Consider the following 16417-nt stretch of genomic DNA (forward strand, 5'->3'; position numbering starts at 1 on the left):
CTGATGTTATGGAATACATCGAGCGCGCGTCCAATAGAATCCCATTTCGAAATGAATAATTCTTCTATTTTCATATTATAGCCGATTATTGTAGATAATCTAGTTTGTCTCTCAGAAGGTTATAAAATTTGTAGTATTCATCACGTATTAATCGTAAATGGATCATATATATTAATGTCGTACATGGACCGCATATACATATATACTTTTTGGTCTCTGCATCATGATCATAATTGATCTATTATCTATCATTCATGATCTATGCATACATTCTTCTCTCGGGTACCTATACTTTAATTAAATCACTGTTCTGCTACGAATTTTGGAAGAAATTTATTCTCAATATCAATTTCTTGCATCGCCGACAAATCCGTAAGTACACGTAGGCTAAGTACTGGCTTGGACTTCCCATTGTGAAGATTGTGTTACTGGGAAGGTGAATGCGACCAGCATCATGTCGAAATCGGTAACTCTCTGATGTTCTGCAATAAGTTCTCAACTCTACCGCTGGAATATCTCATGGAGCGCAAGCGAACGATTTTCGGTTGTCACTTCAAAGCCCATTACGGCAAAACTGCCTTTATATTCTTCAGTCAACGGTTATATCAACTGAACTTACACCCTGCAATCAGATATTGCTACATGCGTAGAAACAACGGTTATTTTGTGAATGTTTTTATTTAGATTTATCGTAATGATTTTAATTGATACAATGTTTTTCTGGTATACCGTTGTGTTGTTTGCTACCATTCCAAAGTCCAGAGTTAAGAATTAGCAAAATAAGATTCTCTGTACGTAGGTACTTTCATTCAAAAACAAATTTCCAACACCTTAACTTATATTGTCCGTGCGCTATATCACATTAGTAAATTCCACCAGTATTTATGTACATTCAACACAGATTTCGTTATGGTGTCAATCTTCAATAAGTCATAGTATCACTTCGTATTTCAATACAATCATAATTCTTTACGTCATTAACACGATTGAATCAAAAAAATAACCGACTAACTTGTCATTTTGCACTCCGACATTGGAATGGTTTTAAATCGTATAGTATAATGTAAATTCCTAAATGCATTACAGCACAAATTTTTTATTGTTTATTATGCGATTCTGATGAGAAATATGAATATAATGATTTATACGTCAATTCGTAAAGGTTATTTTTTTTTTTTGTTTAATTTAATCTTTTTAAATGTTAGGTAGTGCGTAGTCCCAAAAGTGCACTTCAAGTGCGCGGTTGGCTCTTTTTTGTCGTATACTAGCTGTGCGGAGCGCACTTGTACTGGTCGCAAACGGCAGAAAAATCGGCTAAAGTCGACTACTTGTTAAATATCAAAAAAAACAGAACAGCAATTAAAAATAGTGCGTGTATTTTATTCCGGGTATATTAATATAAGAATCATGTAACGGTATAACTCAGGACATTATATTCATTTGTAAAATTTAGTGCCAGGCTCGCGGGTTATAAAGAATAAGGCTAACCGATATAAAGGAAACTATAAACGCCAAAACAGATATATTTTTGTTAAATATACAAACAGTGAAAAAATTAAAATATTTCGTTTAATGAACTATTTAGCCGATAGTACTTCCAGCGACGTGTTATAACAGTGTTATACCTAATCGTTCGTAGTTTCTTTTTTTTTTTTTTTTTTGCCATTTTTCTTTCAAGTTTTATACAATTGAAGAGATATTTTACTATAATCTAAATATATCATATTCAATAATTATAATCAATTAATAATAATCAATATCGTAATGATCTCAACTAATCAATAATGCAAAAATTCATAATTATAATATATATAATGATGACCTTAACTATATAGATGCCTAAGGACTAAGTTTATGTTTAATAATAATATATAATTTTCATGTTGAAAAATCGTATACATCAGTGTTTTGCAGGGCATTGCTTCATTTGGGCAAGGGATATAGATAAATAAGAACATTGCTAGGTGGCAGGAAGAACGTTCGTCCATCTTCCCGATACCCAGCATTTATCTTTAAGCTATATTCTCCGAATTGTGGTTACATAATTTTAGTTTATTATATTTTATCGTTCGTATACTCGCACTGGGGCAAGCCTTGGATCACAGATAGTGAGGTGATCAAATTTCGATAGTTTTTCAATTTTATTTTCCTGTATCTTCTAAGGATTTCAGGGCGACAGCTCCTGAAATCAAACATCAGTTGGCCCATGTACCCCGTGTGTTATCTTATAATAAATAATATCAATAATTATTTATTTCCGAAATAACTTAAATATTCAAATTATTATACCGATAACGACTGTAGAAAGAGACAAGGGGTTTTATACGACAGCTAACTAATGATAGGCAAGCGCAATCAAAATGAAATTTCGAAAAAGAAATCTTAATATAATAAAATATTCATTGCTGAATTACATAACGAATTTGTTTATACAACCATGCACACAATTTTCCAACATAATTTAAAGGGTGTTCAAATCTCAGTCGCATGAACGATAAGAAGACTCCAGAAATGTATTTATATTTCAGGGCAGAGAAGGAAAAGAGGTCTTCTTATGGTGCATTTGGATATTGCAGGGTAAAGTAATGATAAGTAAAATTGAAACGATGACTCATAATAATCAAACAAATTAAGCTTAAAACATAGTTCGTATAGGTGACATAACCATTCGCTAGCATACGAAATACGGTGTATAATAATACGAATTAGAAACAATTATTTCGTAATAAATTCATATCCCCTAGTATCTAACATAGTAGTAACTAATTCATACGTGATGCTCTTCATTATTGGACAAATCGATTTATGCTATCTTCCTAAAGACGATTCTATTGTATTTTCTTGTATTTGTTCAGTATATCATATGCATTAAGGCAAGATGTAGTGCAAAGGGTAAGTTAAAGTTATCATATGGTATGGAATTGTCATAGGTGTTAATTCTTTTGAAGCCATTTTCACAAAATAAACTTCTGCTTGATCTAAAACTGCAAAAATTGTAGTAAAAAGATCATGAAAGGAACTTTTCCTTTGTCAACTATTTTTTCACATATTCTTCATCTAGGAATACCGAGAGAACATACGATGTCATTTTATCTAATTTTTATTTTGAAGAATCTTAGGCAAAACGCAGCGTCGGAAAGGCAGTATTATAGAAGACAACGTCATTGCACTTACAAAGTGGCAAAATTCAACTTCACTAAGAGCCGAGAAACAATTCAATGATAATACAGGACTCTTCAAGTTTCCAGTGATTCGCAAAAATGTATACAGATTTAATCGTTCGCAAAAGAGCGTTTTTAGGAACAGGTACGGAACGGAAATGAAACATGAAAGATATTGTTTAGTGCATTACTCCGTTTAAATAACAGAGTATTACAATATTCGACACTAAACAATGAATGATACAATTTGTGTTCACCACGTGATTCTTGCATAGTCAACTTTCTGCATGAAATTTGTTACTGTTCTACTATACCATAAGCTACAGCCGGTCAATCGTACTTTAAACAAGGTTCCATTCCGTTTGAATTCTTCAAAATAATAAACACCCAATTTTTCATTATAAATATGGATACAAATTTCACCAAATTATTCAGTTTTTTTGTAGGCTTATTGAAATTCATTAGCTTTTATTGTGTGAAATCGAGAGACGGTTTATTCTCTGGACCGATTACACTCTGGGGCGTTTTTCATTTTCCCGGTCGGAATCAGAGTCCGCCGAATCGTGGAGTGGTGGAAATTCTGGAACAGCCTCGCGCTGTGGCATCCAACCTGCTCCGCCCCCAGCCATTGCCTTGCCCTGCGTGATTCGATTCATTCATTTATCCCTTAGTTACAACTGCCCCGATATTAATTTTTTTTCTTCTAGTAACAAATGCCATTTTGTCAAAATTTATTGCCGAATCAGTCCCAAAATCTCTACAATAACACTATTTTAACTACAGTACGCAATCAATCTACAAGTTTTGCAAAAATTGGAAAGAAATAGCATCATTGTCTCGATCCTTCAATTTCGTTATTCAGTGAAAGCGTTTTGGGTCATTGACTCCATAAAATGATAGAACCAGATAACAAAATACTGCGAGTAGACAGTATGCATTTATCTTGATAATGCTGTTTTAAGTGTAAAGTAAGAATGACACATTTCAAATTTTCATAATTTGAGAGGCGTAATTTATATATAAGCTTTGTGAAAAATCTCCCCAAAAATAACACGAAACGTGCGTTAAATCATCTATAATTGTTGCGTGATCAAATAAATTTCGGGTGCTCATTATTTCAAATTTCTGATCAAGGAGACTAGTATCAGAAATTTTGACAACGCGTCGGGTTCGAAAGAAAGAATCAAGTCCTACTTTTTGACATTGCTTTTTCAGATGAGACCATCGATTAGTCTTGGCTCTGAGTCAATTTCCCATAATAATTCGTATATATGCAGATTTATTGTTCTCATCTATAGAATCCTAATTGCCCGAGATGCAAACAGCGATCCCAGTTAACAAAAACGAGTCCTCAAAATAAAACATAAACTTATAACCAATATTATACTTCTACATGCAACCATGCATGCTTACAGACACTCGATACATAATATCTAATAAACATTTATCTAAAATATTCTAATCATATCCACTGGTTAAGTATCAAAGCCATTAGCTGATATGTACAAAACCTGCTTATATAGCTGCCGCTAAATAGCTGCCTAATCCTATTTTTAATCTTAACCTAATATTCTAAATTTAAAACCCAATATTAAATTCTTATTGCACTTTGAAAGTATAATTTATCTTAAAAGGCCATCTTCGTAAGTTTTCCAAGTTATACTTTCACATATGATGGATGTGATAGGACGATTGAAATCTGTTCAAGGCCTGTACATTTCACAAAATATTGGAAGTGATTTTTTTCTCTTCAATGAACACTTAGTGGAAAGGCAACCGAAAAATTGTAACTAAATATTTAGACTAATTCGTTACAACGATACTCGCCATGTAAAGTATTCGTGAATATTATCAGGCTTCTCTAGTCGCCATAAAATAATATCGCCAACATATTGCACTTTAAAATGCACATACGTGTATTATATGTGTAAAATGTAGAACTTAGTCGAATAGGCTTCAGTTAATTAATTCAATCGAAGGCTTAAACTTGCCACCTAAAGTTTCTATAATTCATACTCATTAAGTTATCTAAAGCTGACTATATTTAATTCAAACATGTGCTTGTTGCAACAGAGGAGATCCTCTTGGCGCATCTATCGTTGATTATTTAAGCTGCGTCGCATCACTGCAAAACAATTGACGAGACATCAGTCTCTCTCTATTCATTTAATCATACAAATTTTTAGTACTAATCTAGTAAAGTTGGATATATGCTAGGCTATGAACTGTGCTTGTGACAAATAATATTAATCTCGGCTTCCTTGTGCTGATTGGTATGTGAACCGAGTGACAGTGAATGAGTGTTGAGGATTTGGCAGATACAACACAGAAGAAAAAGTAATACCAAGGTTGTCAAAAGGTAAATATTACGCAAGTACGAATGTAATTCTGAGAACACTTGAAAAAACAGAGTGAAAATTCTGTGACTGAAATAAACTCAAAGTGGCTGTACAGAGGAATGTGTTTTGACCATACTTTATTTAAATGATAAATGTGAGTCACTCTTTTCGAATTTATCAATACAACCTCGTTGCAACAACCACAGTTCATTATTCTTCATGAAAGGATTTTACCCGAAGCAATTTATACTTATAAATATATAAATAATAAAATAATATTAGATCGTGTTATACTCGTTAAGGCAAGTGGCCAGATGCAAGCAATGTTAAAGAAGTTAGTATTGAATTTTGCGTCTTCAAATAATGCGTATAATTGAAAAAGAATCAATGGAAATACCGAAATAACCATGGCAAGATATTCTCTATTGAATCGGCCATTTTCGAAATTAAGTACGACCATTTTTTTTTTTTTTTTTTTTTTTTTATATTGCGAATCATACTTATTATTTGCCATAGCACTCAACAATCAAAAGTCTGATTCTGAGGTGAGTCAATTTCTTATTGCGCGCGCAAAATAAGAATATATTTTTAGTTGTTTTGGATCAATCGGCCAGTATTTTTATCGTATTATAAGTTGTTTTTTTTAATATACAAATAAAAGTAGTAGTTTAAGAGAAAAAACAAAATACAGAGACTTGCTCTGGTTTTTAAGTCAATGGCATATTGACGAGAAACCAAGGCTGTCAAGATCAGAAAATAGACACGATGCTATTTCTTATTTGCAGACACACACAAAAGCTTCGAAATTGAAGAATTTAATAAAATTAATCATTAAAAATAAAATCTTACTGGTGTGAATCCAAGTTATTATTTTTCGTTTGGTTTAAAACAGCTGCGAACCGAAATGCAAACAATTTTAATTCCTGTTCCAAGACCAAGTTTATGGCATGCATTTTAGTACCTTCATTTCAACCCCACAGCCCCTTTAGACAAGAGCATAATTCGGTTTAAATGCTAACTCGTTGTTAATATCAGAATCGCTAACTAACAACGAAAATTTTACAGTTTTTAAGGCAACCTTCCTCTAGTCAAATTTATCGTAATTACAAGACAATGTACTCCACCAGGTTATAAATACTGCAAAACTACATCATGCACATACAATTAAGGGACTTTACGAAAGCGTTATTTTGGCTTGAAAATTGACTCGAAACACTGACTAGAGACCGGACAAAAAGTTTGAGTAGTTTATGATAGCTGCGTCAAATGTGTTTTTCCATTTCCGCAATTTTGAGGATTACAAACACTTTTAAAAAAAGTACGTCAAAATCTAGATTTTCGTATGATCAATTTCAAAAAAGAAGAAACACGTAATATAAGACTTGGGGGAGATCAAAATAGTAAAAACTCTATCTAAATATAGTAAATTTTTTTACCCATGTCAATACTCCATATTTCTTCTCCATATTTTAAAAGGTATCAAGATATTAATTTTTAGGAAATGTGAAAAGCCAACAAAGTAAATCGAACAAGCAAAAGCCCCGTTGATTCTAGGAGTGCGAATAGCGTGCAAACGGCGTGATTAACCAAGCTATTACGTATTGTTAATAAGTACAAGAGTTTAATTCTTGCCAAGTCATACTTTATAGGCATAGATATACGAACGTATCAGTTCTTCCATACCTGGTGCATGGGATCATAGCCCATCGATCCGTCGTTGTACGGTTGAGAGCCGTAGTCGCTACCGTTAATGCCCATGCCATATCCAGCCATATCTTGTGGACCTCCGGGTGGTGCAGGTGACATCATTGGTGTCGGTGTACCTTGGCTGGCTCCACCCATGCTGTACGGCGATGCTCCTGCAAAAGCTGCTGTAGAAACAATCGCGGTGCATAGAGGATTCGATGGTTTAATCTATCGAGAAAATAAAACAATTGGAGGTAATAATATAAATGGCTAGCAGGTATGGTTCACCCTTCAGATATACCGACAGGGAATCGTATCAACATTATTTTTGCCGTTTTAAAATCGTATTTGTCCTTGAATCAATCTTGCACATTGTAACATGCCTGTCACCTCCAATGGTTTATTTTCTTTTTCAGAATTCGTTTATAATTTTCCCTTAGTTGTATAATATTCGTTAAAAAATATTGATCAGGCCGATTTGTTGGGAACCTTGTACTCGAAAATTGATAGAGTGAGAAATGGATGTAGCGGCGTTTCAAAGGAAGCGAACAAGCGCAAATGTTATTCAGAATTTACTTCTTTATCGCCCAGAGGGTAACTGGAACTACCGGGATTGCGTTGAAAAAAACTCCATAAATTTTCAAATACATAGAGTTCGAACGCCGTGGTGCGATCAAAACTTGTTTCAACGAAACTTTACCGAGTCTTCTGGAAACTTTCTCGGGATCGTTTATAACTTCGGCTCTCTTGTCACGAGTACACCGAAATCTCGTCGGAATTTACCACGCGTGGATTAAATGGATTATACATACACGCCAAGGTTCGCGATACGTTTACTACACACTAGAAATATTGTCTAGATCTTTAAAATAACAAGACATTGGTTCCTAACAATTCTGCCGATCGATATAAAATCGGAGAAATAAAAATCAATGTATACTCGGCTTGAAAATTCAGAACTGCCATCTTTGAACGCAACTTTTTGTTTTACCGAACCACAGTTAACGATCGGTATATGTCGCAACGATTGTATTACTAACCTTTGATTCGACACTTTTCCCAAAGTATACTGATTAACGAATATTCAAATCGACTTACCAGCGGCTTTTTTGGCAGCGTAAAGGTTCGCTTCCTCTTGCGCCTTGCCAATATTCTTCTTGTATCGTATCCTTTTGTTGCCGAACCAATTAGACACCTGAGATACGAAAACAATACATGATTCAAGTCCGACAAGCGATTATATAGAATTGGGTTTATGATACGTAAACTTGTATTTAATGAAATGTTCCGAACAAACACTGAGCGGTGGAGTAAACCCGAAAAGGCGATACAGGCATTGCGTAATTCGTATGTACAGTATATAATTTTATCGTCGCGTCAGCGGCCCTATTCCTTGATCGTAACGAGAGATAAAACAAAAGTCTCGAGAGCGGTTGTCAGGCGGTGCCTTGATGAAAATGTCTTATCTCGTGAAACGTCTTTGCCTTGCGAAATTCAGAGATTTCCACTTTTCATAGATTCACATTTCGGTGGAATTTTTCTTCTTCAGATGGTTAATATACACCGAGAACGACGCCAATCGAGGAACCGTTACTTCACTATTTTCTTGGTCGTAATAATATTTGTTCTCATGGACGTAATATTTGTACATTTCGTTTATTAAATGCGACACGTAACTACAAAAATGCAATTCTCTGGCTTCACTTCAATATACTGGTCTAAACGATCGAACTGAATGCAACAATATGTAAGATAATTCGTCATTTCGCAATGCGATGTGTCAGTAATTGTTCGTTAGATGGTTAAAAAATTTGCAATATAACACGCTGTCTGGCGAAATGAAAATATCTTGAAGCCTGCACGAATGTGTACTTCGTAAATGCATCAAGACTTTTGAAGTGAAAAATTGTTCGACAGTCACTCACCTGACTAACCGTAATGCCACATTTTCGCGCCAATTCTTCCTTGGCTTCTTCGCTGGGATAAGGATTGCTCAGGTGTGAGTAAAAGTATTCGTTCAGAATCTCGGAGGCTTGTTTGCTGAAGTTCCGCCGCTTGCGTCTGGTCAATTGGAACGAACGTAAATAAGATTATTCGTCGAAAGATTTATACGAACGTCGTAATTCTCCGCTTGGCAGATCAAGCTGTTGAACTTTTCGACCGACAGACAGCGAAATACGATTTTACAAATTTTCACGTCATTGACGCAAGATATATAATAGATTTGCTCCGGCTAATCTTGGCGACTAATTATATACACATGTTTAAATACCTAGGATTGAGGTGAGCCGAAAATTACCTTGCGTCGAGAAATCGACTTCTCAAGATCATAACTGCCTCGCACGTTGACTGTTTTAACTGCATCTGAATGCTGGAAAACTTCTTGTGTATGATTTGCACCATTCTCTCGATTTCCTTCGGCGTGATGGGCCTGGTACGACTTTGTTCCCTCAGGAGGTTCATAACGTGTGTCGTGAATTCGTTGCATGCCTGAAAAGCAACATAATTACGTCAATTTTTTCACCGAAAGCTCTGACCAATAAAATAATATAGTTACTTTATCGATCCTAGAACCATGTCAATACTTATATACCAGAAAATCATCAGTAGAATAGAAAGAAAAAAAAATGACCAAACTAATTCATTATCTAACTTTATTTCGCAAGCTGGTTACGACCTGAAGCCAATCGACGTGAGCACAAGCATCAATTTCTAAAATTCATCGGTACGTGAAGTCACGTACAATGTCCGCATATATAATTTCCCACAGCACCGATAACAACTGCATAATTCGTTGAATTATGAATATCGAAAGTTTGAAAGTATTGAAAGTCGAAAATGAGAATTGGAATAGCAATCGTCTCGAATAACTCGAGGACTTCTTATTTAAAACTCGCAAGGGAAGTACATAAGTGCGGTGTAATCGCGTGCGAAACAAGCGACAAAAATGTCCTGAAAAATATGAAATGACAAAAACGGTGGGGCTCGGCTCTGCTGTAGGCCTAGATAGCGGCGTAGAAGGCGGGCGAGCGTCGCGACGGAGACGACGGTATCAGTATTCGGGACAGGCACGCGACGACGCTGGCTTTTCCTGGGGGAGGCGCGGAAGGTACGATAGTCGGGAGAGTTGGTTCGGGGGTCGGGCGGGTTTGCAATTTCGGAATGGATTCCGCGACCGCCTCTCCTCTCCTCTCCTCCCCCCCTTTCCTTTCCTCTCCTCTCCTCTCCTCTCCTCTCCTCTCCTCTCCTCTCCTCTCCTCTCCTCTCCTCTCCTCTCCTCTCCTCTCCTCTCCTCTCCTCTCCTCTCCTCTCCTCTCCTCTCCACTCCTTTCTTCTCCTCTCTTCTCCTCTCCACTCCGCTCCTCTCCTCTCTCCGCTCCTTTCGGGACGAGCGGACGAGAAAAGGCGAGCGGTGAACACATCCCGACGGCAGCCTCCGCAGCCTCGGCAGGGATGCGGAGATGCGGGGTTACGGGGTGAGAGGGAAGGGGGAACGGATAGATTGGATGGAAAACCTGAAGCTCTCGCCTCTCGTATCTCACCGCCAGCTCTCCTCGATTCCATCGGTTTCGGGTATAGGACTGGTATCTGTATGCGTGTGGATGGGTACGGGATATGGTATAATGTGTGCGGTGGTATCATCCGCACGTAAGAGAAACGCTGACATACAATTAAAAACGAGCTAGTTTACCCGTCCGTTTGCATACGTGTATTATATGTATAAATTTTACCCAAGTGCATAACTGCTTGCCGTTCGTAAGAAAATACAACCACGTGTGCGTTTGATCGTTTTTGTACGCAAGCGTCAAATTACCGATAATAACCGATGCGTTTCGTGCACAATCTGCATTTTTTACCAAAAATTACAAAATACTACGAAGTTCGGATCGACGGTTCGGTTTTCATACCTCACAGCAATTGTTTTCAATTTCATTGCGTATCGTTTACTTTGATGACAGCCTGATTACGGTTTAAAACTCGACACAGTGATACGGTCGTGAAACGACACCTAATTTATCTCGCACCGTAGCGATATATCATTGAATAAAGTAACAGCCCCTTGACGATGGAAGAGATGGAGGGAAATGAGCCGGGCATTTTTTACCGCATACCTGATTCAGCGTTGTCATTATTATTACAAAATTCCCAATTTCAATGAAACATGGGAATGGAGATTCAAACATTGCATGAGCTACATCAAACTCGGTCCGTACGCCTAGAGTCTGTATAATAATAATAATTTGACTTGATTGCCAGCGAGTCGAATAAAGATAACGCTTCGATATGATAAGGGCAGAAGCTTGCAGTGAGGTATAAAGGGTCAAGTGAGTTAACTAGATATGGTTAATTAAAACACGGCCGAAATCGAGATTAAGATTAATTGAAATTTTCGTTTAAATGCGGCAAGGGTTGCCGCAGGTTGAGGCGGAGAAATGCGATTCGGAGCAAAGCAACGACCGGACAGCCAGCCTCAGATACCGGAACGCACTGTTTTGTCTTTCAATCGAAAATCTCGGGTAATCTGAACAAAAGAGCTCCGGTCGTGTTCACTTAGCGTCGCTGCAGACAAAAAAGGCAAAACGAGGGGGGGGGGGGGGGGGGGGGGGGGGAGAGAGAGAGAGATACGGGAAGATGGTAGGACAGGCTCGAAAAGACGGAGAGCAAGGTAACGTTACACCGTGACGGTGCCTGACGTTCGAATCTCTCGCTTGAAACGCCATTTTAGATCCGCCAACGAACCTCGCGGAGGAATTGAAATGCCGAGAGTTCCCGTAGCGTTCGAGTTTACGAAAAAAAAAAATAGACAGGAAGTGAAAACGATCAGCCATGTCAACAACACCGAACGAATTGCCCCAAAACATGATATGGGGATACGACAAGAGTACATAGTTTCTTTCCTTTTCGAACTCGATCGAACTTTTTCGAACGCTTTCGAACCACTTTAGCCGGCAGACGTGAATAATCAGTTGGAAAAGATTCACAATTAGCGAAGAGCCGCTATGAGCGAAACAAACGGTCCCTAAGATGGTGCACTGCGAAAAAATTTCATATGTATAGTAACTAGAATAATTCAGCAAAACAGGTATCGTTAAGAAAACTGTTTTAATATTTTTGGAATTACGAAAAACGGGGTACGCGTAACCATTTTGCGCTATCGTTGATCCTTTTTTGGTAATCGCAACGCAAAAGCAGTTTGTTCGGTTTACTCTACTTTTTTAATTAAACAAGGCTTCAACGTCAATTTATTGTTGCACAAGCATTAAATTTTCGCAACAGTTGCAAGAAAATATAGTAACAGTGATCGTAATGAAAAAGAATAGTAACGGATACTAGACTTTCCGGTAACAGCTAGAAAACTAGTTTTCATTTTCTACCTAGAACAATATTTTTCGATAGTGGTAAAAAATGAAGACAGTTACGGACTGAGCGGTAAACGGTACAAAAAATTTCTCTCAGTGTGAATTCCTGAAAGCTGGTGCAAGACGCCAACTAACTCAGGACACCCTGTTAAATTTACTCGAAAACGGCGACAGCCGCCTCGGCTTTGAAGTATGTTAATGACCAAATTTATCTGATAACTGGTCGAAGCAGCACGCTACAGCACACGCAGGCGTACAAGATACCGCGAGGCGGGAAATTTTCGAGACAGGTATTGCAAAGGTGTGCGTGTGTCCGACAAACAACGCGGTTCCGTACCTCGTTATATTATACTCGTCGAGAACTCTGACGTAGGCTCTGTACAGCTACCGTGTGGCGTTCATGGAAGGAAACGGGGGCCAACGCGATGATGCTGGCTAAAAATACCGGCGAGTTTTACCTTATAACTTATACGGAGGGAGGAATGCAAGCCGTTGAGAAGCGAACGTTTACAAAAACAAGGGAAACGCTGACGCCGATGCTGCGGCATCGCCGAAATTAACGCCTCGATCACACGAATTGAGAAGCTGAAGAAACCCGATCGCGTTCTGTCGAGAACGTTAATTCGTTCCTTTCTGAATACAACTGTCGCGGATTTTTCAAACTCAATAGCATAACTGCTCCTACGCTTCTCGATTCAACGGCTAACAACTACGGGCGTAAGCGTATTCGCATTCATTTTATAAGTTGAATCTGTTAGAAAAAATATCCAAGGTGACGTCGTACAAATTTGACATTTTGTTCTTTAGTGTTTATAAATATTATTAATTTTGCAACTTTGGACTACACAAACTGGCATTTTCAGCAAACACAATATACGGAAATAAATAAGTAACCTATATTCACGTGATTTCTGTGACTTCGTCTTGGATATGCACAGACCGAGCGAAAAATCGGTCTCAGTCTCCAGTGCTAACATACCTTATTTCCTTTCATTCACGGGTGTAAGGTATATTCATACATTTCAGAAATCACGAATCAATAATACTGAATTGAAGTTAGGTAAGTGTCATGCCAACTTCACTATCCGCACAGACTCCGAATGCCCTCACAGTTACACCATTACACATGATACCCATAACGCTAGTACCGAAATGCTACTGTAATAAAAACGAACCGTGTTCCTAAAACCCTTATCTCCTATACACATATTATATTCAAACAAGACTGTAAATTTACGTAGAAAATGATAATGAGTTTTTACATTTTTACGTTTTTACGCGCAGCAGTTTAGAGTGCGAACGAACAGCGAACGGCACAATTCTGCTGGCATGCCTCCTATCGCGTGTAGTAACGAGAGTTGGCGCGAATGCACGGCACACGCGACATTACGCCATGTCGCATTATACAACGGCACGCGTACTCGCAGTATCGAGGTACACACTTGACATGCAAGATTTTACTTAGCGAGGCAGGCCGGTTCATTTGCACGCAAATTGTCTTTTCGTTCGTTCGTTCGGCGTATATCCCGGCTAGCACTGGCTCGTCGAAGCGAGGCCGACGAGAAAAGCAGCAGCTCGTGCCACCCGGCATTTTACTCAAAATTACGTTTCTTATCTTACACCTATATATACGGGTATATAGGGGCTAAGTTCCTCTTTTAACACGCGGGGTGAATTCAAAGTTTCATCGATACGACGTACAAATTATTCCTTCAATTAAGACAAACTTAATTAATACGACCTCGTTAAATTACCGCACTTTGCGGGTCACTGTATATTGTTATATATATTACACTCTCTCCTACTATGCTTCAAGATTACATTCGATGGAATGTTTGCCAAACCGCAAAACACCGATAAGTGAGAGGGCCACCAAATCCAGGCGAATCGTAACGTCGAATGTCACGACGACGCAGCGGAGTAAAGGTGAAAATGCTTGAAAACGAATCGATCTTTCAACTCGACTGTAGCATATAGACTGGTACGAGTCTGCGGGAGTCGTGACGTCACATCAGGATTCACCCGCGTGAATACACAAACAGCGAATACGCATCTTCGATTCTTACCGCAGTAAATCCGGATCGCACAAGCTTACACACAAAGCGTACCTCGGATAAAGACCCGATCGTTACTCCCTTACCTGTTCGTACTTCTCGAGCTCTTGGTGGTAGATTTGTCTGATTTGGGCCAGCTTCGCTCTGTAATCCGAGTGCTCGATGGCGTTGTCCGGTTGTCCGGGAGGACCAGCGGCCGCAGCCGCAGACGCGGACACCGCGGAACCAGCACCGCCTCCTTTTTCGGGTCCAGCAACGCCCTCGGCAATCAGCATGTTGTCCAAGCGCATCAGCTGAGGGTCGGGAGGTTCTTCTTCCTGTGTGTTGCGGAGGGAAAGAACTGGAAGCAGAAAAGAAGTCGAGCTCGTTAAACGTTTCGTCGAGAGGTAGTTTTACGCGTCATGCGCGACGAAATATACGGCGTGTGAAGTTGTCGTTCCAAGTGAAGATGTGCTTGGAAGTGATCGTGATCAACGGCACTCGATACACGCGCGTTATATCGACGGCGATTACAGACGCGAGATAAACGGCACTGCGGTAAAAATATTGATCTACTCCCTTCGTACCGTATACGTGTTGCGGAGACGAATGGATTTTCTTTTTTTCTTCTTGTATATAATCAGTCGTAAGGCGTTCCTTGTAGATCCGTGAAAATGCCCCGTACTCGAATAAAAATAAGAGAAAACACTTTGCTCATTAGTCGAGCATTGAAGGAAATTATCTTTTATCGGTCCGTTGGAGCGTTCCGTTCGCCGTTTGTACTTCGGAGTTCGAGTCGTTCGCTCGTAATAAACGTATCAATTTTCGTTGCCTATCGAGAGGATGACGGGACGACGATTTTGGATGTTTCGCATCCCCCCAGCTCCCGCAGGAACGTAACGCGCAGTGGTTTAGCCGGTTTTAGTACAATGCGGGGGGCGCTCTCGCCAGTAACAGCAGTTTTATTGTATTTTTACGGCGCATGATGGACCTGGACGAGCCATAAAACCTGGAACCTTCACTGCTCCTCTTCGCCGAGAGATACAAGCCCATCTTCGCGGCACTACCCCCGCCTTCACGACGGTGTCAAAGAGCTCTTTCAAGTGAATGTCGCGCACTTTGACCGGCCGTAAACTTTGCGGATAGGAGATAGGAGTGGCGAATGGCAAATTAATACTTCCTCGGCGATAGACGCTCTACCCCGTTTTATAGGCACAGCTCTTTGCCCTTTTATTCTGTTCTATCATGAATTTTGAACATTACCAAGCGGTACGTTCTACTTTAAAACACCGGACAAAATTCTCGACTCGCGTAAGTAAATTTTTGCGATACCTGCACGGAGTGTAATAATTATACGAGGGAAAGGCAACCTCGTCGATGAAGCGAAGAAAGGATCGGGTAAAAATGTTGAAAGATTAAAAAGTAGATGAGCAGTCCAATTTTCAAAGAAGCGGAAATTTAATTTACAGAACTCAAAAATTTAGAAGTCAAAGTATAAATAACGAAAACCATAGAAAGGTCGGAATGCAGAATGCTAAACTTTTTCGAATCTTCGGAATTCCACTCGATATTATAGAAGTGTATAAGGATTATATATTTTACCGTTCTATGTTTTGACTTTTCTATATTTGCCCATTTGCATTTCGAATTGCTGTATTTTTAATTTTCTATACTTGGAGTTTTTACATTTTTGATAATTCCACGAATTAGATTTTTGTGCTTCTATAAATCGGTTAGTCTACTTTTTCACCGCTATCTGAAAAAAAAAAAAAAGATGCGGGTGAAAAATTATAATGGAATATACACACAATAGAAGAATACAGAATTTTCCAAGACAT

General features: G+C 38.6%; 1 protein-coding gene across 9 annotated transcripts in view; it reads right to left on the reverse strand.

Moving 5' to 3' along the window:
* LOC107220166 (homeobox protein extradenticle) overlaps nt 1-16417 on the reverse strand; it is a 64499-nt gene that overhangs the window by 10109 nt on the left and 37973 nt on the right. For 3 of the 9 annotated variants that reach the window (XM_046734481.1, XM_046734480.1, XM_046734479.1), the window contains 6 exons: nt 14687-14940; nt 9486-9676; nt 9112-9247; nt 8285-8381; nt 7184-7371; nt 1578-3799 (listed from right to left, as the gene is read on the reverse strand). In XM_046734481.1, coding sequence (XP_046590437.1) covers nt 3671-3799; nt 7184-7371; nt 8285-8381; nt 9112-9247; nt 9486-9676; nt 14687-14940 — 995 coding nt within the window. In that variant the 3' untranslated portion in view covers nt 1578-3670. Of the gene's footprint in view, nt 1-1577; nt 5287-7183; nt 7415-8284; nt 8382-9111; nt 9248-9485; nt 9677-14686; nt 14941-16417 lie in introns of those variants that run through there. The other 6 variants (XM_046734484.1, XM_046734483.1, XM_046734482.1 and 3 more) reach the window with 5 other exon arrangements.

The sequence above is a fragment of the Neodiprion lecontei genome, chromosome 3 (genome assembly GCF_021901455.1).
Source record: "Neodiprion lecontei isolate iyNeoLeco1 chromosome 3, iyNeoLeco1.1, whole genome shotgun sequence".
NCBI lineage: Eukaryota > Metazoa > Arthropoda > Insecta > Hymenoptera > Diprionidae > Neodiprion > Neodiprion lecontei.